The 17,095-nt window shown below is 33.2% G+C and overlaps 1 protein-coding gene across 1 annotated transcript in view; it reads left to right on the top strand.

The window, feature by feature from the left end:
* The window catches only part of LOC123559669 (uncharacterized), a 52,170-nt gene extending 35,288 nt beyond the window's left edge, over positions 1-16,882 (top strand). The window contains exons 7-16 of the mRNA XM_053516816.1: positions 2,851-3,021; positions 6,553-6,687; positions 7,545-7,670; positions 8,211-8,333; positions 8,604-8,725; positions 10,248-10,598; positions 10,859-11,060; positions 14,357-14,654; positions 15,189-15,421; positions 16,776-16,882. Coding sequence (XP_053372791.1) covers positions 2,851-3,021; positions 6,553-6,687; positions 7,545-7,670; positions 8,211-8,333; positions 8,604-8,725; positions 10,248-10,598; positions 10,859-11,060; positions 14,357-14,654; positions 15,189-15,421; positions 16,776-16,786 — 1,772 coding nt within the window. The 3' untranslated portion in view covers positions 16,787-16,882. The remainder of the gene's footprint in view (positions 1-2,850; positions 3,022-6,552; positions 6,688-7,544; positions 7,671-8,210; positions 8,334-8,603; positions 8,726-10,247; positions 10,599-10,858; positions 11,061-14,356; positions 14,655-15,188; positions 15,422-16,775) is intronic.
* Positions 16,883-17,095: the final 213 nt, after the last annotated feature.

The raw sequence follows: 17,095 nt of genomic DNA, 5'->3' as shown, positions 1-17,095 counted from the left end.
TTTCTTAATACGATTTTCAGTACATTATAGAGCACACTGGAAACAAAATGCCATATGAATGATGAAATCGATTTGTCCTTGGCATCCAGGGTCTCAGAATAATAGAATTATTGAACTCAAAAAATCACAAAAGGACTTCGAACACTATCATATGTTTCTAGCCTTAGCCTTCATTGTGAATGCAAAATTTTCATTAAGTATTTAAACAATACCTAAATCGTTTCGAATCACATATAAACCAATGTGTTAGTTACCTTATTACAGCAGAAACTGGTTTGTTTATGTTCTTAACAAGATGTTTTTCTTATTAAATTTAAGCCAGGGTATATTTTGTTTTTGTAAAAAAGGTTTAATTTCCATACAAATATAATGTCATCATTTAACGGAAGTTTCAAATATGTAAATTCCAACTAAAAAAAGTGGCAATTAAAAATTAAAATCCTTTAAGTAAATAAAAAAGAGAATTTTTTTTTTTTGCAAACAACCTCTACTTGATTTAAACTTTCTTTATTTTCTATCTATACACTGTTCATAATGTAAAGTTATTGATGCATTACATGTGTGAATAGGAATGGTACAGATAAACATGTATAAGCGACCGGTCAGTTTTATTACCGTGGTTCAGTTGGCTATTTAAGTACATGTACATGTCTGTATAGCTCTGTTATAAGTGATGGCAGATATGTGTGTGCTGTATAATATTAATACTAAGAAAAGACATTCACCTTATCAAGTCCGTAGGGTGTGTTCTCGCTGGGGATAAGTGCCAGTGGCATAAACTTGTATCCGAAATTACAGTTCTTTATTGGGTTTGCCTAAGGAAGCTGTATCGGAAAAAGTTAACGCATGATGGTCTGACTGCTAAAAACAACATTGTACAAATCAAGGCCTAAAATGTGGGCAAAACACATTCGAAATCGGTCATTTTTAGAACAGGTCGTTGCATAAAAATTCCACTGAAACTTGGCTGGACCTTTCAGTTAGTTTTCGAGTCTAGCCGTATTTGTATATGCCATCTGCATGGAAAGCGACTTGACACATTAATTTCATGGTATCTTACACTGAATGTGACACCTGTCAGGAAGCTACTGTTCTTGACCTATGCATCACAGGTTTATCAATGCCAAACATTATTTCTGTTGGATAGACTAATGTCAGTATCAGATTAACTGCTGTGCACATATTGCCTCTTTGTTTTGGTGTTTAGGCCTAGTTCGCCACAAAGAACGATCTTCAATTTTGTTTCTACAAAAGGAAAAAACATGAGGTAATGAATGCGTTTAATATTTAGTATATGTCTAAAAGAAATAAATACAAACGCACACAAAAAGATGTGAAAAAAGATATAAAAATACCAAAAAAAAAAAAAAATGAAAACAAAAAACTTTCTCATCGCTAGTGGCATGCGCGTTACGAGGAGGACATGCAGAAGATTGTCTGGTGTGTTACTAGTAATTTCCAGCACAAATTTGCCAATCTAATGCAACAAACAACCAGGATAAAATTTAAACCAACGAATTAAAATGAATTCACAGTATCTGCTTCTCTCACTACTGTACATGTATAACATGCCTATGTGTACGCTTTGCAAACATTTGTATGTTATTTGAGTTACAAACAGATGTAAAAATATGTGACTATCAAATTATTTAAAACGAATATAAAATGTATTGGTTAGTTTATATTTGGGAACACCCTGAATTTATTTTGTTTTGTTTAAAGGTACTGTTCCCCCATTTGCTTCAACACAATAGTCACAGAAAATGTAATATATGTCAACATAATATATATCTACACATGCTGGCTAAATATGGTGTTGATGCACGGCGTGGGGGACAATGTTTTAACTGAAAAAAAAGTGTTTATATGTATATGACAAGGTACGTAATTCTATTCAGAGCAAACAAATCACCGTTTTATGAAACAAGAAATGAAAATTTGACTTTAAGAAATAATCTCAAATGTGTATTTTGATGGTATATGTTATTATTTATTTCTAAGTAGTTTATTTTCACTCTTGGAGTAGGCAAATTCATAAAGAATGTGTCCGAAGTCTTTTTATTATTTTTCTACGAGGTATAGAAATTGGTGAGTAGTGGGAGTTTCTTTTGAATTACGTATTGCGTTTTTTTAGTTTACAAAACAACTAAAACATCTAAACTCAATGTTGATTCCATCTGGAATGAGTCTCGGCAGCAATTAATCTAAAATGTAAGACCTTGTTTCGCATTCAAAAATTAAAAAATAACAATCAACTTAAAATTCAAGATTTATTTCAACGATGAACATCACACCTGTCAAAAGTGCGGAAGCTTATTGTACTCAACAAATCATTTTTCGAGTAAAAATATACACACTCTATTTAATACTTTTATCATTTTTTTTAATTCTAGTTTTCAAATGTTTATGTAAAGATGATGATTTGTTTTAACAGTTTAAACTTAAAATTGAACTCAGTTCTAATTGTTAAATAGTAGATTCAAGGAATTGCATATTACAATCTCAATATTTGGGACATAAAATGGTCCAGTATACCCGAGTACACGTCATTCAAATGATTATATTTTAACTATGAACGATTTTTATCATTCATATAGCATTTTGTTTCTAATAAATTGTTCTATAATGTGCTGAAAACCACATTTAAAAATAGCCACCGTTTACGGAACTACACACGAAATATCATTATTTACCGAACGCACCTAGTATTAACAGCACGTGTGAATTGCTTTGTTTGCACATGATTTTTCTGCCGTTAATACATGGGCGGATCTAGTGAAAAAGGAATTGTCATGCAAGAATGATTATAATTATAGTTAAGTTTTCTCAGATTTCTATATATTTCCTCAGACTGTGGAAAACCTAATGATACAGCTCATGGAACGGTCTTACCAGAAACGGGACATGTTTTCAAAGACAATGTTACATATAAATGCAATGAGGGATACGAAACTTCTGATGCAACGTTTATCACCTGTAATTCATCTGGTGAATGGAACAGACCTCCACCAATGTGCAAAGGTATAGTTTCTTACTTCTTTAAATTTAAACAATATATACTCAGCGTCACTGAAAAGTTACCACCCTTATGGCCCTTATATTTTAAAAATCGCATTGGACTGTGTTAAAAGCACAACACGACTAAATTTTTGACGCAACTGAGACGTCTTTGGTGTAAAGATTTGTCAAATTTGATTAACTCCATTTGAGGCACGGGCTGCACGTGCAAAATGACGTTTTCCAGCAATGTCGAAATGTACGAAAATTCTATCGCGAATCATGCATCGCACTTGAAAGTTAGTCGACAGACTAAAAGGAATACGTTAAAAAAACAGAATATCCTTGCTAAGAATGCCACGTTTAAGGCACGATCCACGCCATCAGGCCATTGGCATGGTTGACGTCGAACTTTCATGTCGTAAAATTGCAGGTCTTATGTGCTGTTCTCTCCTGACAGTCATGAAATGGGTTAGGAGAGATATGATCAGACAGGGTCTATGAGTAATAGACCGCGCACAGGCCATGAAAAAGTGACGTCAATATTGTATAAATGAGTAAAGAGGTATATATCAAGTGGTAACTTTTCAATGACGCCCAGTATATATGTCTTAGTTCAGATCTGCGTCATACATATTTACAAATTATATACGATATATGCGACATATTTTCTGAAGATTAAATAATGAACGACAACAACAAAGAAGAAGGCAATAAAAAGAAAATATTTTTGTGTTAGCGTAATGTTATATGTATATAATATAAGTGTTGAGAACAAGACAAATTATTCAGTACAGAAAGTCTGACCGTTTATTAAATGAAAATCACATATATGAATAATGTGTAAATTAAGTTCAAAATAACTCTACTTTAGATCTGGAGAAATGAGTATTTTGCTAATTTTGCGCACAATTTTATGGGGCATTTATTAAGACGTCCTTCATCTACGATAAAAACTTTGATGGAAAATCACGTCATGGACAATTTCGTCTCCTCGGGGCAGACTTTGATAACTGCTTCTTTATTTCGGTGCACTTATCCGCCCTTTACTCTGCGTTGACGGATCTCTCATGACTCGTCAACAGTAATCAGCTAGCTCGCAAAAGTACAAGTGCTCGAGCTGAGCTTTTGTCCGTCGGTTTGCCGCCCATACATTTCTTAAAAAATCACTTCATTTGAACAAAATCGGTTGAAGATGACGAACCAACACGCGGGCCCTCCTAGAGTTGTTTGTTTTAAATATTTAACGTAATTACACTTAGATGCAAAACAGAAACATTTTCAAACGGCATCTTTACCAACAACACTGGAGTGGATTTTTAAGAAATAGTTTTATGTAAGTAATTCTTGAATTGGAATAATTTGAAATATTTGTACACAAATAATTCTTCAATGAAACTCTATAAAGTGTTCAGATGATTCCGATTAATAAAAAAAAAACAACAACAACATATTTTAGGTGTGTCACTTTTGACGATTTTCATTTTTATATCAATACATCTTCTGTAGAAACAACTGTGACACCCTGTAAAAAAGGCCACACTCGTATTTGTTTCTTGGAAATATGACTTTTATGACTAAATAAGGCAACTAATGCCAATAAAACAGCTGAACCAACACTGACAGGTCCATTTTTGAAACGTATAAATATTACCTGTCTTGCAAAGTTCGATACGTTAAACATAATATACTATGTTTTTCACAAGCAGATAAAATTATTCAATCTGTAGTTACAATATTGTTTTAACTTCGAATTACAATTTATAACAGTTGATTTTATCTAGAGATACATCTGGTGTAAAACTATCAATCAAAATATTCTAAATAACGATGACTGTTGGAACAAAGAGTGTTCTAATGGTGCCTTACAGTGCGCAAGTAAGCACATGCAACTATATGTATCATATGACGATACGATGGATTTAAACTTCTATTCCTTCAAAGGGAAATGTGGACGATGTATATAGTTTCATGGATGAATTTGGTTTGTAAATACACATACTAGTACGTATAGGATATTTTATTGCATTTTCATTTCATTGGACAGTATGTTTCACGTACTGATTATATGCAATGTATCGCTAATGCATCTTTCATCAAGGACAGGGGGCCTCCTAAAGTCGCCGACTTGAAATCTCCAGTGCCGTATTAATATCGGTTCGAAACTTTACAAGGGATTTAGAACCCACCATTTGAAGAAGCCATCCAGCAGGCATACGAAAGGATGGTGGTTCTACCCGGTTTCACACCCGTGATGAAATATTGCTCGGAGGGAAACAAGGTGTCTTCTTTCGCCAGGAAAGAAATAAAACATAGATTGTGTCCATATGAAATTTAGCCTTAAAGGTAGATATACACGTTTGATAAATCGGAAGTGATTGCGTAACGTCATTTATCCGGAAAACGTAGAATAAAGCCCGGATTCAGCGTATGGAAATGAAACACATTTTATGCCTTAGTGACATCCTGTTAGTAAATTTATAAAAATGGCACTGTTACTACATTTTTAAAGTCAAAATATCATATTAAAACGTATGACGATTTAAATAATTCAAAATAATGTCTCAAATTAGTGTAAAATATCCGGTTCACTTTAATCATGGTAGAATGTCTCAAAAATAATCATACGGACCTATACATTTCATTTCACCATATTATAGACCATATATTGATTTACAACTGTGAGAAGAGTCATCAAAATCTACATTGTAGAAAAATTTCTATTCGTGAAAATATTATGAAAGTGATGATTTTCCCATAGACTCCCATTGTAAAAAATTGCGCGAGTACCACATTTTTCAAATCAATCTAGCAAAAAAAAAAAAAAAAATCAAGAACAAGACCCTATCCTTTTTCTTTGCTGAATCTAATAGAAATATTCTGAAGTTTTGAAAAAAAATCAACAACTTAAGTATGCACTCAGATGTGCAAGTTGATAAACTAATCAACGGATTTATCGTTTATTTTTATATCAATAATATTTTCAAGTGCATAACAATGTGCTTCTGGCGTGCTTTAATGCGTTCTACGCTTCGAAAGGATCTTTATATAGATTTGATTAATGTTAAGAACGTCAGGGTATAAGTTTAATGTTGGCAGTTACATTACTTTTGGTATATGAAGCATGCTCTTATATTGAAATTAAACATAAGAAATTAATGAAAAGCATTTGATAACGTTAAATGTCCTTTCATCAAAATCAGCGCTATTCTTGTCAATCTGGTATTGCATATCTGCACATTACATTTCAAAGCGTTTAGGCAAAAGAGAGCCAGATCATATTTGTTTAGTTTCATTCATGTAATAATGAACGAAAATAATGTTAGTAGTAAGAGTCTTGGTTAGGATTGGGGTTGGAGGTAACACAAGGGTCGGATGGATGTTCTGCCACCAGTGTATCTTTCCTCGGTTAGGTAGCGTTTTAAATCATTTTTAAGAACTATGCACATAATTCGAGAGATATGAGGTTTGCCCTAGATTTAGGATTATAAAAGTTCTGACAAAAACATTTCTTCTATAACAAGAATAAGTTTATGATAATGTATATTTCAACAGACATTAATGAATGTGATCGGTATACCGCAAATTGTCATAGACGAGCAGACTGTAATAACACAGATGGTGGTTACTGGTGTAAGTGTCAGACTGGGTTCAGTGACATCTCAGGGGGTAAAGGAACTAACTGTGAAGGTAGAGTATTTAATTTTTTTTGTTAACCTGATAGCATTAGAATGAAATGTTTGTTAATGTGCGTATTTTCTCTTGTTACTTGCAAACGTGGCATAACTTTGCCTGCAGACTACGGCTCTTGTAGCTGCTCTCTCGATCATCAGTACGACAAGTATCTATGGAATCCTATTTAGGCCGTCGCCTATCGATCACATTGCATTTAATGATAATGTCACAAAGCGATATGAAGAACATTCCCTAATGACATTAGTTGAATATTTTCATACATGTAGGGTATTTTTTATACTTGCTTGCTGAAGTTTCAAATTAAAACTGTCGAAATTTTGTTTCTGGATTTTTCTCAATTATTCTATTTGAGTCAAAGTGACTTGTTAGCATAATATCAATTAATATCAGAATAATGAAATTTTACCTCTGAATTCGGCATTTTACACTCCAGACAATTAAAACACGTCATCTATACAAGGCAAATTGTTCTTTCTTATAACTTATTTGCAAATAAGAGCGTAAATTTAACAACGTACTACTTGATTTGAAATGTTACTAAGATGAAGAGGAAAAGGTTTTCTTAAATGCTTCTATGAATGGATAAATAGAAAAGGTGTTCCTAATTTCTGCCGATAACCAATTATGGATGGAATCTGTAAAAATGTTACATACAACTGCAGATCTAGAATGTAAATGAAACTGGCACCCAACAAGAAACTTTTAATGCTCATTTAGTTACCTCATATAATCGCAATTTTGATAACTGCGCATTGGTATAAGAAGCATTGAACTACCTTTTTGAGTTGATGTGACAATGTGTTAAATGGTTCAAAGAAGATTGGAATACTGATGTATACTTATTTGTGTAGATATAGACGAATGTTCAGATACCAGTACAAACAACTGTAATAAAGACGGGTCCCAGTGTATCAACTATCCTGGAGGTTTTCTTTGTCTTTGTGACGACGGTTGGACGGCTGATAATTGTAGCATCGGTATGATTTCTTTATTAACATTTAAAGAGTTTACAAATTTGTAATCAGTTTTACAAAAAAAAATATTAGAAATTATGTAAAATAAATGCTTATACAGAAACAAAAAACAACATGCATATCTGTACTGATTTAAACAAGAAAGGCGTATAGTTTCTTTCTGTTTCTGAAGATGAAACATACTTCACCCGTAAGTCATTTCTTTTTTAATTAATAACTATGTTTATTAGAGTTTGGAAAATTATAAAACGACCTATTATTACTTTTATAATTATGCCCTGCGAAGTTATCAACATAATATTCAACAGGCTGATCACTTGTCTGCAACGTTTACTATTCGGTTAGTAAATTTTCAAAAAAATGAACACCCTTTGAATAATACATGGTATTCTCCAAACTAAATCATGCAACAGTCCATTTAAAAAAAAAAAGTATACATGACATCTCGTGTGTTTTACAGTTCTGTCGGTGGTTAATACCTTTAACATTCAATTTGGTTCTTGCTTACTGTATTTTACGTTACAGCACTTAGTTTATTTATAGATATAGATGAATGTAACACGACCGGCTGCGGTGTACGAGCTAATTGTACAAACTATGATGGAGGCTACAACTGTACTTGTACTTCTGGCTATCCAAAAGGAGATCCGAAAATACATTGTTACGGTATATTTGCCATCGTAGCTTTGATTTGCTTTCTATAATGTTGCTATATTGCAATGTTAATTCATTGATACACAAATAAAACTTTCTATAAATAATGTATATGTAGAAAATCAAAAATCAAATTGGTTTTATTACAAGATGAATCTCAGGTAAATATAAAAGACAGAAAAATTATATTATTCGAGTTTCCAAAGTTGCAGAAGTAATAATAATCTGTTTAAATTACGTAATAAGAATTTAATTAACTTAATGATCCCTCTTTTCTCTCAGAAAATGTCATCATAGATCTGGAAACTCGCGTTGACCCCTTCAGAGGAAACGATGAGCTGATAGACGCTAAGCCTATCCATTACAGATTTCCGTATTATGGATATGAATACAACTCATATAGGGTATAGTTGCTTCTACTGTCCTTATTTAACATCAAAGTTTCGACCTTGGTATTGTTTGAATCTTGAACAACTCTCTACGTTTTATTTAAGTAAAGGATTATGCTGAGCTACTCACAAACCTCATGTGCTGAATTAAAAGAGATAGCAAAAGACTGCCGGTTTCATGTTTTCAGGGAGAGTAACCGTGTGCTATCAGAGATATTCACGCGCTCTTAATTAACGCAGATTTTAACAGTTGCTCGTCCCATAAAATATTACGCTTTTTTTAAGAGGAAATAAAGTCAGCATGATGTTCTTGCGCATTAACATTTAATGATGCTGATGAACAATATATTGATATTTAAGATTTTTGTTATGTTTTAAGCGCACAATATCGGAAGTGGTTGAACAGAAATAGCGTTTAAACGAGACAGATTTGTTGTGAAATCGTAGTACCGGGGGTAGCACTTTCAGATAGGATTCGAGTTATGTGCATGATATTAACACAATATATTGAATAAAAAAATACGCCCCGATTTATATTTTTGTTTACCATTCTACTTTCACTTCGATGTCAAATTGACGTAGCGCGATCACATGATTTAGCACACTGTATATGCTATTCCTATGATAAGGCAACGTTTCACACTCCTACAGACTGTATTCACTGGTGAAATATATAGTGTCTTTGCAACAACAATTCCTAGCAAGATACTATTATTCTTTGATCATTTTTCCTTGTTTTTGCAATCAAATGTAGCTGTTTAATTGTGTAAGTACTCAGATTTAGGACAATTTCATTTCATACAAAAATGTTTCTCTAAATTCCGTTACGCAATAAAATAAATCGATTTTACAAAAATATAAGTTTGTTATGCAAGGTACATGTGATTGACTAATATGCACATGTTACAGAAAGGTGACTTACCACCTATGATTATAACAAAGAATTCGATGTATCACTTTTTTTATTATGAATTCACAGTGAATTAGTACTGACTAATATAATATATCTGTTATCAAAATGATATACATGATGGAAAACAGTTAAAATGTTTTTGGACTACAAAAACGGAATGATAAAGATATATTTTGGGTATGCGCATTAACCAGTTATTGTCAAAACCAACTTTAACTATAATGTATTATCAACACAATACGACGTATATACGAGTTGAGGAATATTAATGTTTTTGTTTTGTTCGGTTTAAAGTCATACCGACTCAATTCGGGTCATATGGAAATTTTCTAGCTTAGTGATAGAGGAGAAATAGCCCATGTGTCCACTCCAGCATGTTTCAGGCATTGATGGGTACCTGGGTATAACCACCGATCTATACATGATAGCTTGATGGTTTACTCAAATGTTTGTGCTAGCCCGGCTCGAACCCATAGGTATGAGAGACATTTGGGTCAAAGTAAGTGATCTTTATCTCAGCGACGGAGCCCAATGGGATAAGGAGATTACTTGTTTGTCACTGAAGGATTACATGAAATTTTCAGTAGATTTTTTAACTATTTATTTTATGTTTGTCTTTCACAGCCAAATATGAATGGCTTTCTTACACTTGGCTACCAACCAGTGTATGAGCACTATGGACCAGAAACTCCGGCTGACTGGAAGAAATATAGCCGGGGAAATACCGTTATAGCTCCATTCTGGACAGATATTGACTCTACAAACCTTACTGGAGGACTTTATGTTCATCTCTTTGAGAATTATACCAACTATGGTCAAAATGACAGTCAGCATAAAGACCTTTCACGTCTTGGAAAGATATTCACTGAATATTATAATCTCACAGATTTCACACCTCGGGTTGCAATTGTAGCCACCTGGATTAATGTCACACAGTCGTCCTACATTGTACCTTCCAGGTTAATTAGAAAACATGTAAGATTGGGTTATTCGATCACATAAATAAAAGTATTACACATAGTTATATTCAATAGTTTAGTTAAATGATATTTTATTACATGTATTTATGACAGTAAGGCTTGTATCAAATATAACAATGTTAATGCGTAGTGCAAATAAATCGGGTTGAAACATTTTCAGCATTCGTCTCGACTCTTTCATGAAAATCTTATTTTAAATCAAGTATCTTTCTGCCAAAAACACTATCACAAAAATTTAATTTCTCTTCCTTTCAGAATGCTACAATGCAAGTGATACTAATTTCTGATGGTATCTATTCCTACGTAATGTTCAACTACGACCATGAACAGTGGTCGTTCGAAATTGACGGAAAGATTCCCAGCTCGGCTGGTTTTAGCCAAAGCGACAACACTGGATATATTATAGCCACCAGCAAAAATTTTACACATTTAAATAATGACACAAACGTAAATGAAGGTATGTTCTATCAAAGATTCAATGTGCCTTTGTATATATTTTATTTTTTGCAGCCGCTGTTGCAAAATGCATATACAGCATTTAGCTGATGAGGCAGCCATTCATACATGGTAAATAACGCTGAAAACGTTATTTTTGAACACAAATGTCTTCTTAGATTACCGTATACTTGTTTCTTCAAAATAAATTACGAGCCTTTGAAAAGTTCATTGATGTTCAGCCGCGAAATTTTCATGCAAACATGAAACCGAGAAACATTCTGTAAGTCATTACTACAAGAATTCAATATACATGTACCTTAAATGCTAGGTTCATTAATACAACAGAATATCATATATCAGCTCACCAACAGCTCTTTTAGAAATTAGTCTTTATAGCCCCACCTAATTATGATTCATAACGCTTTATTTTTGTAAAGAATTGGACCACTGTTGAAAACGAAATAGCATTTTGAAAGTTCAATAGATGAAGCCATTTAAGAGTGTTTATGACTTGATTCAACGCTTAGTTATTCATTTACCAAAATATGAATTTATATCATTTTTGAGTAAAGCAGGATTTTGTCATTTTAGTTTAAAAGGCAGGATATGTAACATGTTACTTTAACCCCTCCCCCTCTCTCAACACCTACGGCCGAAAAGACAAATAAAAGAAAAAATAGAACGGTAATTATCTAAAGGAAAATATTAAAATCATCATTTTGATGAGGTATTTGAATGTTGAAAACGTTTCCATTCCAAGGCCGATTTTTGAGTTCTTCCACTTCCGTAAATGAGTTGGCAGAATTTATGTAACAATATACTTTTTCCCTTAAAAATGTAAATGATAGTTTGGCTTCGTATTTTTGTTGCTAAAAATATGAAAAAAAACAAACTCACAGACACTAAAGCTTTTCTGTACTCGATCAAAGCATGTTGAGTTAAAAGAATAAGTTCGAATGAAAATAACGGAAAATATTGTACAAGAAATTCCTTAAAAACTTTGTGGGCAATTTAATTTTCGAATGTACTTTACACACACAAGATATTGCTAGAATTTGCAAAAATCACACAATTTTGAAAGATATATTAACTTCGTGGTTTACAATCATGAATTCTTCAAACACAAATAATGAAGTGAAAAACATAAAATATAAATTACAACAAAATACAATATATTGGGACAATTGGAACAGAAAGGGAATAAAATATATTGATCAATTATTTGATTTCCGAACAAAAAGGTTTTATAATTTCAAAGAAGCAGAACGAATACTTAACTTGGAAAAAAGTGATTATCTTATATACTACCAACTGGTTACAAAGATACCGAAAATATTAATAGAACACACCTCTGAAAATTTTCTTTACGGAAATAAAACTAACATTCATATAGAAAAACTAAAAGTTTGTAAAACACCCAACCAGTATCTTTATAAATTACAAGCAACCAATATACCATATGAAAAACTAACTGCCACTGTGAAATGGGAATTTATTTTTGAAAATGAAAACCTAAATTGGAAGAATATTTTCAGCTTACCATTCCTTTCTTCCATTGACACAAATCCAGTTTTCAATACAAATTTCTAATGCGTCTGTTGCCAACAAATATATATCTATTTATCTGTAAGCTGGCCCCCAGTAACCATTGTGACTTCTGCTGCATGATTACAGGAACAGTTGAACACATAATATGGGAATGCCCCAAAGTACAAGCCTTTTGAAACAATATACAAAATCTATTGACTACTAAATAAATTGACGTGAAACTGAATATCAAAGACATACGTTTCGGTGTAACACAAAACAATAAGAAAAATGATGTTCTAAACTTTATAATAATATATTGTAAATATTCTATATTTAAATCTAAGTACAGCAAAAACATTCCAATGTTTGACTGCTTTGTACAATACTTGAAAGCTAGAATAAAAGGTGAAAAAGAAATCGCATTGATGCAAAACAAGTTAGATAGACATGAAGAAAAATGGTCAAAGTTCGAAGAAATATAATAGCTGACTAAACTAAACATTACAAACTTAAACTCTCGTACACATATTGAGTACTAACTACTGAAACCAGGAAACGATCATCCCTTATTCCTCATCTTTATATACTTTTTCATTAACATTTAGCACTCCCAAGCGACATAGCTGTTTTCTTTCTTCTTTACTTCCTTCCCCTTCCTTTTTTCTTTCCTTCCCAAACTCTTTGCATAATATTCGTATTGAATCTGACGTGTTTTGTATTCGAAACATGTTAAGTTCATGTTCTTTTTTTTTTGACTACATATATCATTTACATTGTATATGAAATTGTATATCATATATATGTTATGCAAAGGAAAATAAACCGGGTTACCCAGCTGGGGCCTCAAAAAAGGAACATTTTTTTTCGTAAATAAGTCTACGCAAAACAAATGTCGGGGCCAATTTTATCCAGTGATAAGATTTGAACAAATTTGGTAAAGGACTGTTACACATAGCTACATGCCAAATATCGGGGCTCTGGGTCTTGCAGATCGTCGCCAATAAAGGCGCGTAGTATATGTCGTTATTTCTTTCTGTTGCCCTGAGTTGTCGTCTTTTTATGTTTTCGCGGGCGAAAAAAGAAAACGAAATAACGAATACAATGTTATCAGAAATCAGCCACCATATCGAAGTTTACATTACTTTGTCCTATGAAGATAAGTTTGTTATGCACAAAATAATTCAAAGGAGAACCATCCTATGCGTTTGATTAATAATATCTGTCATGTGTTTACGAATCGGATAGAAATATCCGTCCCGAGGGCACCTGCGCATTGGGCGGTAATGAGGCTTGCAATAACAGCAATAGTGATGGGAATACCCGGAAAAAAGCCTGAGATGGCCCTTTTCATTGACGTTTGGAAAATCTGAATATTACGGCAATTTTATGGCTAGCTCATGAATATGTAAAAACGAAATTTAGCAACTTGAAACATTTTTTTTTAAATTGGTCCGAAATACACAAATACATTATAGGCACTCGTTTGAGTCCGATTTCAAAGTCATTGTTTTAAAGAATGAATAAAGCGTAACACTTTACAAATATGCAAGCTTTATGTCCCATCTGACGCAGCTAAATAGATGACATCTTACTTTTATTTATCTAAATGTATAGTGCTATGTACTTAGATCTGATATGTATAGTAAAGTAAGAAAAAGATGAATTCAAAGGATGCAGTGCAGCTTCAATTTCCTGCGAAATTTGATATCTCAAATCGAATTTATACGTGATCTTACATTTAATTAATGACCCTTCTACATCTTTCATGAATTTCATATTTTCCAGGTACTAATCATATTGATGGAAGATGGATATACAACGTGAGTAGCAACGATATAAATAGAAATGCAGTTTTACGGAACGAATCGGAATGTCTAGAATTCAGCAGAAACAAAACAATCAAAGACTGGATAACGAAACAACGGGAATTGTCATACCCATGTCCATGTAGCGAGCAACAGATGCAACTTGATTACAGTTACCGCAGGGTGGATCCAATGTATGAAAACAAACAGACTAAGACGGTTTGCTATGAGGCATGGTTCTTTAACAACGACGGTGTGAAGCAGACGTGCTGTTATAGGTAACATTAAATATCATTTCATGAATTTGATATTTCGGCAATGTGTTCTAGAATTTAGACTGAACGTAACAATGTAGCCCACTCAAGCATAAATATGTACAAGTGCAAATATGTAAAAAAATTCTCTGTGTGTGTGTGTGTGTGTGTGTGTGTGTGTGAGTGTGTGTGCGTGTTTCCTAGTGGGGAGGGCGAGATATCATGGTGTAATTGTTACATTACCGAACAGTCAAATCTATATGGACTCACATAACGGGGATGACTTTGAAACATGGTTGGCTTAAGAGTGTGGTTCGGTACACACCATCAACCGGATCCAAAACGTCCTACTGGCCGGTCAAAGGCAATGACTCACTGTTGCTTTAATGAGATTGCTTTTTGATAGCTTTGTTTATTTAGGTTTGCAAAATTGTCTATCGTTTGCATGTCTGTATGTACACTTATGTAGGTTTTTGTTTTGAGGAGGTTGTGTTTGTAATGTGTCTGTTTCTGTTAGGTATTTGACCTTGTTTTATAAATTAATTTCGCTCTCCACAGCTATGGTGCGTTGAAAAAGGAAAATATCGGTGGCGGCTTTGCAACTTTTGAACACGATAAATACAATACTACTCAATACTTCTACAAATGTTGTGATGCAAAGACAGACAGGCACCTGTGTCATCTCTTCTACGAAATGAACCCGCCTGATGATTGTTCTAAATTCCAGCCTGCGGACGAGCCCATTGGTAGATACAGGCGCTCGCTTATCGGATATATGAGAGGCGGAACTGGTAAATTATATGTTATCTGTAATTGTTACCTCCAAACCTGCAGTTCAGTTAAATGGATGTTATTTTCGAGATTTTGAACCTTATCTATTATTCAACGACAGCTAAATCAAACTGAACTTTTTGTAAGTTCAAAAGGCGTAGAAAGTTTGCCATTTTATAAGAATGAATGAATGGTTCATGAAAATGCGTTGGAGATAATCCTTATAGTGAGACGGTGTTTTCAATACAAAATTACAACTTAAATGCCTTTTGATTATTTTCAATTATTTTGATAAAGCATTATATAAACAGTAATTAGTTAAACCAATAAATATCAAATTTTGATATCTTTTGCAAAAATGAGAAAAAACCCACATGTATTTTTGAGATGAAACCATTTAGCTTATACATTGCAGGATAATAGTAGATTTCTATTATATATTTGGTCACAATTGATTTTAACTTTTTAGTACTGAACGGTTACTCGTTCAGTGATGTGGAATTGTAAATGTATCGTGTTTAATATACTTTTTATGAGTAACGACAACTCGATTCGGTAGATTACGCATTGTATCTAGGCGATTTCTGCACTCTGGATTTTACAGAAAGCCAAGCAAAACATTGAGCTGCATTTATGTCCGGACAATGCCGAATTGCTTAACGACAATACGTAATCAAACGAACATTGCCAAGCAATCTGACTGAAGTACATCTCCTATTACGCTACGCATAGGATCTGAGAACGACCTATTCATAGCCTCGTTCTGACGGCCCTTTCGCTAGACAATCAGAGCCTAACTTACAACATCTTGCAAATCTACCTGTAGCCTTGACTTTTGATATTTTCAATTCTTATGTCGTAATGTATCAGATAACCGGCTAGCTCAATCGGTAGGCCACTTGCTTTGTAAGCGAGGGGTCCCGGGTTCGAGCCCTAGAATGACTGCACATTTTTCTTACTCTTTGACATTCGAACAAGTCGTCTGATTGAGTAAAATAAAAATAGCAATACTGGAAATCCATAATATACAGAAGACGAATGTGAATGGGTCGTTCTCAGATCTTCGTTTAGAAGATCAAGTACTTTAGTCAGATTGATTGCCAAGTGTCATTACGGGTCAATAATCATGCTTAATGTGTATACAGTTCTTTCGTTAAAATGTTTGTTTGGTTAAAAGACACTGCAGCTTAAAAATGTTATGTCGGTCTCAAATAACGTTTGTGAGCGCAAATATATTAACATATAGGAAAAACTGCCATTTGTTTTTTTTTTTATTCAAATACTTAATCTCGGCAAGTTTCTGTTTTGCTCGTTATGGTTATGTTGCTGTGAATTATTATCAATAATCGATGATTTTGTTTTATTATTTTTCAGATCAGATTTGACGGCCAAAGCATTATTAGACTTATTAGACTGTTATCATTGTGCTGAAATGATTTGTTGCATTCATTTCAAGATTATTAACTTTTTATCTATTGTTATACTTCGTTGTTTTTTTTCTCACAAAATATCCCTACTCATTCTTCGCGCATTTTGTTCTTTTCTCTTATTTGGAACAGTGGTAAGTAGATATTTCACATAATGCTTTTCGTTTTGAACATAAATACATGTATATATCTGGGTATTTCGTAAATATTCTTATATTTTCATATCTTCACATTTACATTTTACGACTGACTTCAAAGACGCGAAAA

Source organism: Mercenaria mercenaria, chromosome 10, assembly GCF_021730395.1.
Source record: "Mercenaria mercenaria strain notata chromosome 10, MADL_Memer_1, whole genome shotgun sequence".
NCBI lineage: Eukaryota > Metazoa > Mollusca > Bivalvia > Venerida > Veneridae > Mercenaria > Mercenaria mercenaria.
Note: the sequence above shows the minus strand (reverse complement) of the source record. Positions and strands in the feature narration are given on the sequence as shown.